General features: G+C 61.4%; 1 protein-coding gene across 1 annotated transcript in view; it reads left to right on the top strand.

The window, feature by feature from the left end:
* Nucleotides 1-15,021, top strand: part of NDST4 (N-deacetylase and N-sulfotransferase 4) — a 63,097-nt gene that overhangs the window by 45,843 nt on the left and 2,233 nt on the right. Inside the window, exons 6-11 of the mRNA XM_016144802.2 lie at nt 2,579-2,761; nt 7,485-7,581; nt 10,121-10,244; nt 11,308-11,482; nt 11,724-11,894; nt 12,652-12,761. Coding sequence (XP_016000288.2) covers nt 2,579-2,761; nt 7,485-7,581; nt 10,121-10,244; nt 11,308-11,482; nt 11,724-11,894; nt 12,652-12,761 — 860 coding nt within the window. The remainder of the gene's footprint in view (nt 1-2,578; nt 2,762-7,484; nt 7,582-10,120; nt 10,245-11,307; nt 11,483-11,723; nt 11,895-12,651; nt 12,762-15,021) is intronic.

The following is a 15,021-nucleotide window of genomic DNA, read 5'->3' as shown; positions in this document are numbered from 1 at the left end:
CGCTTCGGGCAGAAGCCCCAGCAGGTGCTTGCGGGGAGGCGCGGCTGGGGCTGTCCGAGCGGGGGCCTGGGACGGGGACGTCAGGGGACGGGGGCGTTTATGTGCACAGGAGCCTCCCAGGACACGGGGCCCCTACTCCGTCTAGCCCTCCCGCACCCTGAACCGGCGTAGCAGGTGCACTCAGCTATCCGGCTGTCCGCACCCAGGCGGCATGTGCGCGCAGCCCGTGCAGCCGTGACCGCCACCGTTGTGCCCACAGTGCCTGACTTTATTCTCAGCCCAAGGACCTCCAAGCGCTGACGCTGCTCCACGGGGAACCCCAACACCCCCACTGGCCACGTTCTTCCCGAGGTGCATCCTCCATTTGCCCTGCAGTGAGTTTAAGCTCTTTGCACAAGACCAGGCTGTTCCCCAAAGGAAATTCTGGGTAAACGACAGAATGAATCTGCACAAAGTCTTTGAAAAACATCGTGTCAGAGAAGGAGATGTCGCTTTGGGGGGCGAGCTCACGATGCCGCGCACCTATGGCGTATTACTGAATCGTACATTCGAAACCTATGTAATTTCCTTAACCAGTCACCTTAATAAAGTCAATAATGCTTCTTAAAGATGATCATTCTCTATCCCAAAAAACCCCAGGATTACGTTAAGGCACTAATCCAACATCACGCACACCTGCCTGCGATACAAAAATAACCTTCGATCAGTATTTTCTCTAAGTAGCATTTTTATTCATAATTTCGTCAGAGTTTAGACGAAACGTGCCTTAAATTTCCACCTCAGAATAGCGGCGCTAGAGGGCGAGCGGTACACTTCCAGGACGCGATTCCCCTTCTTCGGGCCTTCGGCCCGCAGCCTGGTTTTCCGGGATAATTTCGGTCCCGAGAAACTGAAATCGCCGCGAAGCATGCCGCTTACTCTGCCTTATTTCTTAATCACGGCGGCGGCTGAGATACGTGCATGGCCATTGGGATCAAACGCATAGCGCTCTGTGGTGATGATGCAGCTCTCATGACCACCATTGCGAGTTTACTCCTCGGCTCCTGGTACTGTGTCATGTTCTAGAAGCTCTGTCATTAAGTTTCGCCGAGAGAGCACTTCCTGTTTGGGAAAAAAAAAGAAAGAAAGAAAGAAAGAAAAAGAAAAAAAAACAGTAACCAGGAGGGAAAATGGCCAACGTGGGCACAAGAGACTTAGAGACGTAGGCGCCCTGAGCCCGTCACCCTGATAGCCCTCGGATCTCAGGTAAGAGCATCGTATTGAGTAGCAGTCAGGGGTTTAATTTAAATTTCTATCTAAACAAGCTATGTAAAGAATATTTCTTAGAAAAATCTTTCTCTTTTTTGACCTTTAGAATAAAAAGCTCGGACTGCCCCCCAGGGGGACGAACGGGCCGGAAACAGCTGGAGAGGGGCTTCGCCTTCGGAGATAACTCCCAGCCCCGCAGTAATATCCCTCTCAAATGCTGTGACTCATTGTCTCAGAAGCTGTCACCCAGGAGCCCCAACATAATTTCTCTTCTGTCATTCCAATTTAAGAGGAGGAAAGAAGGCCTTTGAGCGGCAAGATAACCCTCACTCAGGTTTCCCACTTCTCCGACAGACAGATATTTTGTCTTTTATTTTCAAAAAGGCGAAAGGAAAAAAAACACGGATGGTGTCCAGCCCGCTCTCGCTATAATTCCATTATATGGGGGAAGCTGCCAGGTTTGTCCTGTGCCGCATTTGGGAAGCAAGCTGACAGGTTCAAACTGCAAGGCGCTGACCGGAGGCGTGGCCTGGGCCGAGCGCATCCCCGTCTGAGAGGGGTCGGTGGCTGCCCTCCCTCCTGCCGGCCCTGCGAGGGTCTCGCCATGCGTCCAGAAGGGCTTAGGTTCTCGCCCAGCTCCTGGTCAGCGCCGCGGGTGTCCCAGGTGCCATTTACGCGGTCCAGGGATGCGGAGGAGGCGGCCGAGCCCCGCCCTCCGCCCCACCCTGCGTCCCCACTGCCTCAGGGAGCATCTCAGCCACCTCAGGAGGGCGCCCAGAGGCCCCGCCCGGCGCCCAGGGGGAGCACGGGGCAGGAGTGCATCCCCACGCTAAGGACACCCAGCTGCTCTGGCAGGGTGCCACAGACTCGGGGCTTAAACAGCAAACTTCTGGGGGCTGGACCCGCGGCCGAGGCTCCGCGAACTCAGTTTCCGGTGAGGCGTCTCCTCCCCACAGCCAGCCTGCGACCCGCTGCGTCCTCGCTGGGCTTCTCTGCGGGCTGTGTGTGTATGTGGGGGGTGGGGGGTGGGGGGTGGGGACATGCTCGCCCTCTTCTCCAAGGACACTGGTCCTGCCAGATCGGAGCCCCACCCTGCGACCTCGTTTAACTCGACTCACCTCCCTAAAGACCCTCGATCTGAATACGGTCACTCTGGGGTTCCAGCTCCAGCACAGGAGGGGGGGGCACGATGCGGTGGGTGACCCCCCCCCCGAAGGCGGCGGGGCTGCTGGTGGGATGCGGGGCGGGCCCGGCCGGGCGGGCGGGCGCAGCCTCCGTGCGCAGCGCGGGCGCGCGCGCAGCTCTCCGTGCCGCTCTGCTTCCCTTTCAGATCAGCGTCTTCATGACGCACCTGTCCAACTACGGCAACGACCGGCTGGGGCCGTACACCTTCGTGCACCTGGCCGACTTCGTGCACAGCTGCACCAACCTGCGCCTGCAGACGCTGCCGCCCGTGCAGCTGGCCCGCAAGTACTTCGAGCTCTTCCCGGAGCAGAGGGACCCGCTGTGGCAGGTGACGGGCGGGGCTCCGCGGGTGGCGTGGGGGCGCAGCGGGTGAGCGCGGCCCGGCCGTGTCGGGTCCTCCGTGGTGGGAGATGGCGTTTAGCAGTGACGGCGTCCTTCGCCCGGCGTCCCTTCCCCGCCCAGGACGCGGTTTGCTCCGCAGATGGGGCGTCTGCGCCTTGCGTGCGCGCTGACGCTTCGCGGGCCGGGCGCGCGGGCGCGTGTGCGCGCAGGAGGCGGCAGGCCGGCGTCCTCCAGCTGGTCATCTTGGGTGGGACTGAGCTGAGAGTGGGCGCTGCGGGCCCCGAGACGGTCGGCCACTGGCTCTCCAGGGAGATGGGCGCCGGCGCCGCCGCGACGCGAGGCCCCCAGACCCTGGAGCAGGTGCCGACAGCGCAGAGCGGATGCGGGAGGCCGCTGCGCCCCGCGCTCTCACCGTCTGTCCCTGCTCCGCCCCCCAGTTCCGTTCGGCCCAGCCAATCTGCCACGAGCCCGATCGGCAGGCAAAGACGTCTCGGTGCCGCCGCCCTCCCGACCAGCTGGGTGCCCGCGGGAGCCACTCGGCTCGTGTAGAGCACGTGCACGCCCCGCCTCGTGCGATCCCCGCGACCTGGTCCCCGGGACGCCAGCTGGGTCAGCGGATCCGATGGTGGGTCAGATGGCGAGTCAGACAGCACCTGCCCGGCAGCGGGCAGGCGCCGCCCCCGCTCCGCGGAGTCCCTGTGAAGCGGGGTCCTCACCGGCGCCCCCTCCCTCAGGGCACGCGTCGCTCTCTGCTGCCCCGGCTGCCCGGCGCAGGCGCGTGGCCTTTGCGGGGGTGCGGGGCGGGGGCGGGGTGGGGTGCTCGGTCTCCAGCCGATGACGCACGGTGGCCCTGGCAGTGACGCAAGCGGAGAAACAGCGAGCCCAGCAGGTCCTCAGCAGAGCAGCGGCGAGGTAGGGCGAGGTGAGCAGACCTGATGGGAGCAGAAGTTATTTCACGTATGTGCCCCATGAAAATACAAACCAGGATAAGCAGGATGATTTTTTTTCAAACACGCGTTTTTAGCCTCATCGTGAATTTGAGGTTTTTATTTTACTCGAGAGGAAAAAATATGGGTGCTCGTACCCTTCGAAATGACACGATTCCACCAGAATTCACTGCCCTTCCTGAGTCTGCGTCGTCCCCTCAGGAAACCATCTCTTCAACTACGTAAAAGTTAGGCCGCTCGCCGGGTCGCCACGTGAGCACACAGCGCCTGCGCCCCTCGCCTGTGCGAGCGCCGGCTTGCGAGCCCTGGTCAGCACTGTGGCCAGAGCCGCCCCACCGATTTTCACCGATTTCCCCAAGGTTTCAATGTATCTATAGTGCTAGATACTTAAAGTTACTGTTTCTACCAGTTTCGGGTATCCAGGGAACAATCAGAGAGTGAAAATGAAAAGAGATACAATTGCTTTGTAATTTCCTGACTTTTAAAATGAAAAGAACAGCAACGGAGCAGAGTATGAAAGTGCAGGAAAATGCTTTGCTTTTTCCTGGGAAGACACTTCGACTTTTGTAATCTCTGCCAGAAATATTCTCTCTCACTTTCTTTCACACACATGCACACACACACGCACATGCACACAATTTAACTGTGAAGATGACCTCAGCTTCTGAGCCCAAATCTGAAACCCATTTGCCGCGCGACCTTCAGCGAGGCCTAAATAGAACACCTTGCATCTCAGCTTCCTCGGCTGGAAAGAAGAGATAATGACACCTGCCCTGCCAGGAAGCTCTGAGGATTAGAAATAATCTACGTCAAGCAGATGCCTGGAATACAGAAGGGGATCAATAAAAGTTAGGTATGAGGTCAGCCGCTAGTCAAATATTCAGACAGTGGAAGGAAATTCAGAGCAGGAAAGTCTGCACACACCTTTCGGAATACAAACTCGGGAACGCAAATACCAGATAATGAAGTGGTCATTACGAGATGGGACGGTGCAAACGGGCAGGATCGCGGTCACAAAGGCACCGTCTGCCTGGCCTGGGGCTGACGAGCGCCACAGGCCGCATGCCGGGCACAGGGGCCAGGGGCCAGGGAAGGAGCGTGACTTGGGCCGCGGGCAACGATGCTCGGGACGGCGAGCATTGCGGCCTCAGCGTTTTGCTCCATGGTTGGCTCCTGATGGCATTTTCTGGGGATGTCCATAAGTGACTCCAGACTCTGAGACAACGGCGTGTTCAGTCAAAGGAAAGTCGTCTCACGTGTCCAGCTGAAGCCGCCTGTCCCGGGAAGGCTTTATTTCACCCGCTTTGCATGCGGACATTTGGATGGCAAGGACGTGCCCGCGGTGGAGACGCTCGGTGGCCCACTGCGCACAAAGCCCCGGGAACTGTCTGGGAAAGACCGACTTTGGGCGGGGCGCTGCCCGACCCCGCGGTGGCTCACGCGCCTTTGGAGGCGGGAAGAAAGCGGCTGACGAGCGGGGCGCGTTCCTGGCCGCGTGCGGGGAAACTCCACGGGCGCAGCGACTGTTGCCCTGTTGCCAACATCCGGCCGAGGAACGGAGCTCTGCCCGCTGGAAGCGGAAAGGGTAACGGGGTGCGGAGGGGAGGGGGTCTGTGTGTGATCTAAAGCGATGATGGAACAACTAGCGAGGAGGGCCTGCGGGGCCCCCGTGGGGATGCGGGGGCGGCGGCGGGGGCGGACGGGCCTGCGGGGCCCCCGTGGGGATGCGGGGGCGGCGGCGCGGGCGGCGGCTTTCTCAGGGGTTCGGGGTGGACCGTCCACGCAGTTCGCATCCGAGCGCGTTTTGAAGCCTGCCGCGCCCGCGGGTGCGCGCTCGCTGCGCCCGCCCTCGGTCCCTTGGTCCCTCGGTCCCTCGGCTCCTCGGCGCGGCCGCTCCCGCGCTGGGCCCTGAGGGCCTCCGGCCACTGGGGGCGCCCAGAGCTCCACCGGTTTATCCCCGCCTTTGAGTGCGTGCGCCTGCCAAGGCGCCTGCCAAGGCTCCCGCCACCCGCCGCCGTCACCTTCACCTGTCACCTGCCGGGTCCAGCCAGCATCTGGTCACCAGCTCAGCAGGCCAGCGCCAAGTCCTAGAGTGAGATGAGCCCAGGGCCTGACCATCTGCATAATGACCCTGAGGAGAATTGGCTTCGAAAGTTATTTTTGAGAAAAAATGTTATTTTGAAGAAAAGTATATTTAAATAATATTTTTCTTTGTTTTAGTGCCTTTTTCCATCTTTAAAAGAAAACAAAGCTTCAAAACAAGAAGGGAGGAGACTAAACAAATTAAATAACGAGAATTCAGATGGAATGCAGGGTTTAATCGGGCATTCTTTAATTGAAATTTGGAAGTTCCACTGCAGTAAGCATGTCCTGACGGTCTCTTATCTTTAATGAGATAAGTTATATTCTGAGCTAAAATGAAACATTATTGAGAAATTTATGATTGTGCAAACCTGTATTTGACAAAGTGGTCAAAAGAATCACAATTAAAGACAACTTGTTTGACAAGTTTTATCTTGAAATAACATTTGTCAAAAAAAAAAAGACACTTTCAATGAAAACAAGTGTAGGAATATTCGGTCTCTAATAGTTAGACATTTCAATATGAAAAAAAATAGAATTGGAAGCATCTTCCAATTTGACAGAATTTAGTCTGCACGTACCTCAAACTGATAAACTATTTCTCCAGTTAAAAACATACTGGCCTACAGAGAAGAGTTGATTGAAAATGTCAACATTTCAAATTTATTGACCACGAAGCATCTTTGAAGAAGATTGCCAGTAGTTTTCTGGGAAAGTAAAAACACTGAGATCATACCGAAAACAGCCGTTCTCCAGAGGGACTTTGGTGGCGAGGTGTTAGAGAAAGAACTGATTAAGTTCCATAAATAGGAACCATAAATGATCAGCCGTCTTATGTCATTTTAAATATTTGGATAAAACATTATCATTGTTTTAATGCCCAACATGTGTTTTTTAGAAAGAATTTTATTTATGAAAGTGGTTTTTGAAGATAATTATTCTTTATGTTACCAATTTAATAGTCAATTGGCCAGTCGATAAATATTTCAAAAACGGCATCGTTTGCTTTTAGAGGCCCCCTTAATTCTCGAAGTGTCATGGTTGGGGGGGGCGAATGTGGGTCCCGGACACGGCGTGCAGCGGGGAGCAGGACGGGGTGAGACGGGGCGACACTGGACCAGGAGGAGCTGTGCGTCCGCCCTGCCCTCCACAGCTGTCCCGCCGTGACCCCCCTGCGGCTCCCGGCGCGGGCCGAGAGGCAGGACGCGGGGCACAGCCCTTGACCTGTGCGTGATCGGCTGACGGGACAGGGCCACGCCGCGGGGTCAGCAGGGCCAGCGGAGAGCAGCGCGGGGTGAGGGGGGAGGGAACGCGGCCGGGTCGGGGTTCAGGGGGGCCTTGCAGCCCCCGGGGAGGAAGCAGGGCCGATGCGGATGGAGCACAGGGGACCGAGCGAGCGCGGCCAGACCAGGCTCAGAGCGGTCAAGGCCGAGGGGCACGGACGGGAGCGCAGACCGGGAGCGGGGGTGGCTTCGGGGCGGTGGCACTGAGTCGGACGCGGGACGGGACGAGAGCCGGGAGACGGGCCGGAGGGCGGGGGCCGCCGTGTCAGGAGCCGCCGGGCGTTCGCGAGCCGGACCGGCCCCAGCCCAGGGCCAGGCGGGAACCGGCCGCCCGCGGACGCCCCCGGGCCCGCCGGGCGCTCCGCCCCGCCGGCCTCATGGTGCTTCCTCCCCGCAGAACCCCTGTGACGACAAGCGGCACAAGGACATCTGGTCCCGGGAGAAGACGTGCGGCCACCTGCCGAGGTTCCTCGTCATCGGGCCCCAGAAAACAGGTACGGCCCCGCCGGGGCCGCTCGCAGGCCGCGCTCGTGATGCGGGCCGGGGCCCCCGGGACGCTGCCGCGCGCCGTGGGAGACGCCCACGTGCGGCCACCGCCGCCCCGGGCCGCACCCCTGGACCGTCCCCGGCCCGCCTGCGACCTAGACGTAAGGCCGACGCCGTGAGCTGTGGATTTTAAACCGGCGAACGGCCGTCAAATGTTTGAGAACCTCGAGGGTGGCCCGCGGTTCTGGTCCCCGGCTTCTAATGTCTCCTCTGTGTGGCGTTGCCCAGTTACCCGGTCGGTTCCGTTGTTGTTACACGTGCTACAGCCGGATTCCGGCTGCTTCACGCTGCGCTCCGCCCCGCCCTGCAGGGACCGTTCGCCCGGAGCCGGCCCTCGTTGTCAGACACGCTCCAGGCATGCGTTTTGACAATCGTTAGGTGTAAGCGCGGTTGGGACGTGGCTCCCGACACCCAGGGGTTCGCCAGGCATTCTTTCCCTGGGCACTTTGCCACGTGCTGAGGACGGGTGTGTAAGAGTGTAGTAAACGAGATGAAAGTATTTCACCGATGAGACGACACTTCCAATTAGCATATTTCACACTTTCCTCAGTATGTGGCAGTTTTATACACTTTGCTCATGTCCTGATTAATTAAAGTTTTTATTGAGCTGCATGTTTTGAATTCACCCCTTTGACGAGAAACATTTTCACCAGCGAATGCGCAAAGCGTGACTCGGACGAGCAGGAACAGTAAGTCGGCCCGGCCCCGTGAGCGGGTTTGTACCAGGAGCGAGATCGTTTGTGAGCTCGTGGGCGAAATCTCCAGACTGTTAGGTATTGGTTGCTGAAATCTCGTCTCCCTCCGAGGATGTACGTTGTGCCACAGCGGTCACGAGCGGGGAGGGGAGCACCTGTTTTCAGATCGCACGCTTCCGTGGTCGTCGTCTCGGACGGGCATGAGCCTTCTGCCGGACCCGCTCCCCGGTGCTAACTCTGGGACGGCGAACGAAACAGAGCCGCCCCACGTTGCGAAATCCTGTTAAACACTGAGTTTAAAGACACTTCTTCTACCTCTCGTCCCTGGATGGTCTTACTTCTTAGTTCCGCTAGAAACCTGCAGGCTGCTAGGCGTGAGTCTGGTGTTGTCATTGTTCGTAGTTGTGAAGACAGCGACGCACCGTTAGGTTTTAGTATTGGACCTACGAGGATGGACATGCTGAAACTGGTAGCCGGGCTGGGACTTTCCCCAGACCAAGCTAAAACGAAAGGGCCTGGGTGCCAGCGCTGCGTGCGCTCAGAGGACGCCGTCCGATGTGACGGTGGCCGGGGCGCCTCCCCTGCCCTTCTGTCCTTCCCGGCCGTCCAGGGCCCTCTTTACGGAGTCGATGTGATTCGATTCGTATCTCTGCGTTTTTAATCAGTGCCTCAGTCTCCTCGGGGCGTCTGTCGATTGGCGCCCTCCTGTTTCAGGGGCGCCTGCACTGGGTGTGCTCCCGAGTGCTCCCCCCGAGGCAGCCTTGGGGGCCCCCTCAGATGGGCCCCGCCCGCCCCGCCTCTGCTCCACGGTGGCAGATCGGCCCCGGGCACCGCGGCCCGGTCGCCCGCACTCCTGTGAGCGGAGACGCTTCCGGCGAACGCGGTGCTCGCCCGCTCCTCTGCTGTGGGCCCCCGCTGCCATCGGGGGGCCCGACCCCCGCTGACCCAGGAAACCCAGCAGCCTGCCCGGGGCCCGGTCACCGGGCCTCCGTGGCCTCCGCTGTCGGGCTCAGCCGCCCCCTGTCGCCGGGGCAGGACCCCCACGGGGCCCTCTTTCCAGAGCCCTGCCCCCCTTAACCCTTGTGGGAACGCTTGTTTTTAGGGTGTAACCTTAGAAAGCGCCTCCTCCTGGAAGCCGCCGCTGGCCTCCCGCGCTCTCCCGTGCTGGGGTCACTCGCTGGTCCCCGCACCCCGGCTTGTGCCCCCAGGCGAGTGCCCGGTCCCCGACCCGCGTCCACACGCTCTGAGCGTGCGCAGGCCAGCGAGTGTGTCTCTCCATCCGGAGTCGTCGCCGGTCTTTGCCACGGGGCTGTGCGCGGAGCAGCCCCCGTCGGCCGGCGTGGAGCGGTGGTTCTGGGTGTCGTGCTCCCTGGGGGCCCGCGGGTCCAGGTGGGTGCTCCTCGTCCCGGATGCTCTAGCACTCGCCTGACCCCGGGGGAGGCGGCTGGGACGGCCCATTCCCGAAGTCCTGCCCCGGCCGGATCGGCCGTCCCCTCACCGGGCCAGCTGCGAATACCGAGGCAGGTGTTTAGGTCGATAGAATCGCAGAGACCGACCACGGCCCAGAGCGCCGCTTGGCTCGTTGCCTCGCGAGACGCACGCGGTGGCCCAGGAGAACCGGCCGACTGAAGATCGCAACCTTCTGCTAAAATCGCCTGTGCCTCCCGTCCCTCGCCGTGACCCGGCCCCTCCCTCGCCGTGACCCCGGCCCCTCCCTCGCCGTGACCCGGCCCCTCCCTCGCCGTGACCCCGGCTCCTCCCTCGCCGTGACCCCGGCCCCTTCCTCCGCCAGGGACCACGGCCCTCTGCCTCTTCCTCCTCATGCACCCCTCCGTGGCCAGCAGCCTGCCCGGCCCCCAGACACTTGAGGAAGTTCAGTTCTTCAACGGCAACAACTACCACAAGGGCCTGGACTGGTAAGGAGCGTGGCGGCCGTGACGGCGGCTGCGGGGCACCTGCGCGGCGGGCGGGTTGGTTGCGCTCGGGTCCCCCGCAGCCAGCTAGACGCTGATTTACGATGACGGCGCGTTTTATCGGCGTTCCTATCATTCGATCTGGACAGTGCGATTATGGTAATATTTTTCTGGTAAATTGATGCGATGGAATTAGAGAATCTTCTTCATCAGGATTAGTCACGAGGATGCTGAAAGTGCTCCTTAGGCGTACTATCCTTTCACTGTGCCTCGGAGATTTTTTAACGACAGGCATCGTCCGTCTTCGCCGTGGCGCTTGAGGAAGCGACTCGCTCCGTAGTTGGTTCCGTTTTATCCTCGGTGACGTGCATCCTCATTAACCACGAGGGCTGTGAGCGTGCGAGGTGACGTAAGCCGACATTTGCCACGCAGATACTAGCGGAGCATTTCCAAAACCGTGTTCACTCTGGTCACGCACGCACGTAAAAGGACTCTTGCTTTGCGCTTGCTACGTTGTGAAAAAAATTTGAAATCAGAGTTTTTTTTCCCTAAACCAAAAGAGAATAAGCCTGACCCCAGACTTGATGCTTTCTCTGAGGCTTTTCACCGCTCCACGTTGGGGACGCAGTAACATGTCCCAGAAAGGAAACGCCTCCCGACCCCGTGCACTTCCGCCCCAGCTCCAGAATTTTGCACACGGTCCGCGAGCACCGGCGTGCGGTTTCAAAGCGGTTACCAGGCATCTGGTGGTGTTTGCCGCCTGTCGAGGCTGAGCTGAGTCTCCCTGGGTCTGGCTTTCGATGGTGCAGAAAACTGCCCCAAATCTGAAGGACAAAGGAAGGACGTGCCCTCCAACCCCTAACGGCCCAGCCGGAGCCCCCCGCTGCCCTAACGGGGCTGTTGGCCGTTTTCGCAGAGTACGCAGAATAATGGCCATTTCCACCTCACGATACCAGTGGTTACGAACGGACAGCAGACCGTGAAGGTGTCCGCACGGTCTCGTGTCCGTAGCAGGGGCGGGGGGTGGGAGGGGGGACCCCACGCTAACCGCCCCCTCCACCCGCAGGTACATGGGCTTCTTCCCAACGCCGCCCAACGCCTCCGCCGACTTCCTGTTTGAGAAGAGCTCCAGCTACTTCCACTCGGAGGACGCCCCCAAGCGCGCTGCCTCCCTGGTCCCCAAAGCCAAGATCATCACCATCCTCATCGACCCCTCGGACCGGGCGTACTCCTGGTACCAGGTGGGAGGCAGGGCCGCCCCGTGGAGCAGGCGGTCGCCGTGTGCCGCCAGCAGGGAGGAGGCCCAGACAGGGACAGGGAGCCCACACCGAGGGAGGCGTGGCGCCCCGGGGCGTGTCCAGGGGTTAAAAGCAGCAGAATCCGGAGCAAACGCGGTGCCAAGGGAGAGTCAAACTTCCCGCTGCACAACCGGCCGGGAGCCCGCGCAGCGAGACGCTGATCTGCGCCGCCCTCGCCCGGCAGCACCAGCGGTCGCACGGAGACCCGGCCGCCCTGCGGTTTGACTTCCACGCGGTGGTGACGACCGGCCCGGAGGCCCCGCCCGAGCTGCTGGCCCTGCAGAGGACGTGCCTGGTGCCCGGCTGGTACGCGGCCCACCTGGAGCGCTGGCTGGCTCACTTCGCTGCCTCCCAGGTACCGTCCCGGCGGTAACGGCCGCCGTCTGTGACATCCTGGTCACGTGACCGCGACCGACGGCGCCGTGGCCCAGAGGCGCCCGTGCCTGATGCGGGGTGCGCTAGGGTCGCAGCCCTGCCGAGGGGACCTGGTCTCGAGGGGGCACGCCATCACCCAGGCGGCCCCGGGGGCTCGCCCAGCAGACGGCTGGGTGATGCACGTGTGGGCGCCGTGCGCAGGTCCCCGGACGCCGCCTGCCCTGACGGGCTCCTGCCCGGGCAGCAGGAGCTCAGGCATCAGCGCGTCAGGAGGGGGCGAGCCGTCACCGGGCGGGAACGCGGGACAGAACGAGGAAGGAGGTTGTGAGCAAAGCGTCCCTGGCGTGGGCCGGACCAGGCCGCCGCTCCGCCCGGGTTCTCTGCCCGGTCGCTCGGGGTGGGTGGGCGATTTCCGCCCGTGCGCCCACGATGCCCGCGCCGTGGGCTCAGCCCCGAGGCCAGCCCATCGCACGGCGGAGGGACCCGCTGCCGCGAGCTGCCCACCCGTGGCATCCGGGCTGACTTCTGGGTCACGGTCAGGTCGCTCGAGGGCGTAAGTGTCGCCCCCGGCAGCTCGTGGTGGCCGTCGTCGGGAAGCTTAGGAACCTCGGCCCAGCTGCGCTCCGAGAGAGCATACGGGCCCCCCCGTCCGCCGAGCACTGGCTAATGCACCGGGCCGCGGGAGGGGCCCGGTCTCTCCCACGTTCTTCCTAAAGGGACTGCTTTTGACTTCACAGTTGCTGATCATCGACGGACAACAGCTGAGGTCGTACCCCGCCACCGTGATGGACGAAATCCAGAAGTTTCTGGGAGTCACGCCCCATTACAATTACTCCCAGGCACTGACGTGAGTGTGTCCTCGCGGCCGGTGTCCTTCCCTTCGGTCTCCGCCCTCCTCGGCCCTCGCGGGTGGCCGAGTGTGCGGAGTCACCAGCTCTGGCCGGGGAGGTGGATATCGTTTCATGCTCGAAGCAAGGGACCAGCTCGTCACTCACGGGGCGCGCTCCTGTCGAGTCACGCCGGTACTTTCCGGTACTTTCCAACATAAGTTTGGTTACGTAAAGTTTTCGGGTGTCTGCTCTGCGCGGGACAGGTCCCGGGAAGGAGGTGCGGGGCTGGAAGGGTCTCGTGAGCGGGGAAGGGCGGTGCCTCGGGCCGGGCCGGGCGGGGAGGGGACGCACGTGCTCTGCCCGTCTTAATTAAATTAGAACCAAGCGGGGCCTCGCGGGACGTTCCAGGGACCCACTGCCACCCAGCGGGCCACCCCGGAACCTGCCGCGTGCGAGCGCAGCCCCGCCGTGGGCTCGTGGAAGCCGCGGCTCGGGGTCGACACGGGACACAGCAGGCGGCTCGCCTCTGCTCGTGGCGCCCGGGGCCCCGCGGGGAGGACGGGGCGTCTGGGGACGGCGCTCCCTGCGGGCTGTCTTTTAGGGCGCCCGTCTCCCGCCTCCTCGCTTAGCCTCACTCCTGGGCGTTTTGTTCTTTTCAACGCAACTGTGAGTGGGGTTGCTATTTGCCCGTAGAAATGCCGGATTTCTGAATGCCGATTTTGCGCCCTGCAGCCTTGCCGAGCGCGTGGGGTGCTGGCGGTTTTCGGGGGAGTCGAGTCGACTGGTCCCCGGAATGAGTCCGCTCGATCTTGGGTTTGCGTGCTGTGGTGTCTGTCGAGGACTTGTGCGCCGTTCGCCGAGGACACTGGCCCGCGGTTTTGTGTGTCTGTGGGGGCCTCGTCTGGCTCTGGGTCGGGGTGACGTGGGCCTCGTAAAACGTGTGTGGACGTTTCCTGCCCACCGAAACGACCACGGGCAGTGAATCAATCGCGGATGCGACTTGCGGCCTGTTCCCTTTCGGGGGGGGGGGGGTCGTCCGTGCCGCGCCCGAGACCAGGACAGCGACGTGCTGTGGGTGCACGGTGCGGGAGCCCCCCGGGGGGCGGCTTCAGCCTGGGGAAGCCCTGCCCCCCTGCCACAGGGCTGCCGGGCAGCGCGGGGGGCAGGCAGCGCCTCCCACGGGCAGGACCCCTGCGGCGTCGTAGCCGGGCTGTTTCACCTTCATGCAGCTCAATGTCCCCAGCCCAAGGCCGGAAACGCTGCCGAGGGGCTCGTCCCGGGGGCCGACGTCTGTCTCGCTTTGCGCAGCGGGCCGGGGCGTTTCTCCTCTCGGGGGGGATGAAAGGGACCGGGGGGCAGGACCGTGACAGGTGGGGAGCAGATCGGGAGCCCAGGATGGACGCGCCTTGTCTCCCCTTTGCCCGTTTCCCCAGCGAGGCACTCCATTCTAACAACGCAGACCATCGCACCCAGGACAGCACGGGCCCGGCCCCCGAGGACCCACTGGGCGGGGGACTGTGGAGGCGTGCCCCCCGCACCCCCATGAGTCCGCGGGCGTGCAGAGGCTGGAGCGGGCGCCCGCACCGCAGGGAGGGGGCCCGGCAGCGAGCTGACCCGCTCCTCGTGAGCGCCCAACCCGTCCCCGGGCCTTGTCCTCTGAAACCCGCGCTGAGCGACAGGAGTGCCGCACGTGACACGTCCCGTAGCGACAGACGCGAAGCCCCTCATGCGGCCGCTGCCTCCGTCCCTCCCACCCGGACGCCGGAAACGGGCGCTCGAAGCTCGAACGTTTGCGTTTAAACGCGTAATCGGGCCACACCTCCTTTCTGTTTCGATTGTGTGCAGCCGTGACGGCAAAACCACGTTACAATTTCAAGAGTGTGGGGAGCTTAAAAAAAATAAAAGTGAAAACGGAAAAGGGTGTGGGGACCCTCGACGGGAGACGCAGAGAGCCGTCCCCTGCCCGCTGGCCGCCAGCACGGCCCGCCCGCGCGTCGTCCGCGGAGCATGCGGCGAGTCGTACTTTAGCGCTTGTAATTTTCTCCTTGAAGGTGGCAACGTTTTAACTGTAAAAACACACCGTGTTTTTCCAAGTTGAAGTCGTCTTTCTAGTCACAGAATTTTATCTATGTTACGTTCAGCCGTTTTAAGGTATACCATTGAATGATTCCAAAGAAATCGATTAATATATTTTGACAGGGAAGTATCATTTAATAAGTAAATAAATATTCTAAAGGCCCCGTATACGCGGGTTGTGGGTTTGGTGAGTGGGCCTTG

The sequence above is a fragment of the Rousettus aegyptiacus genome, unplaced genomic scaffold (genome assembly GCF_014176215.1).
Source record: "Rousettus aegyptiacus isolate mRouAeg1 unplaced genomic scaffold, mRouAeg1.p scaffold_m13_p_16, whole genome shotgun sequence".
NCBI classification, from domain to species: domain Eukaryota; kingdom Metazoa; phylum Chordata; class Mammalia; order Chiroptera; family Pteropodidae; genus Rousettus; species Rousettus aegyptiacus.
This window is presented reverse-complemented; position numbering and strand designations above follow the sequence as displayed.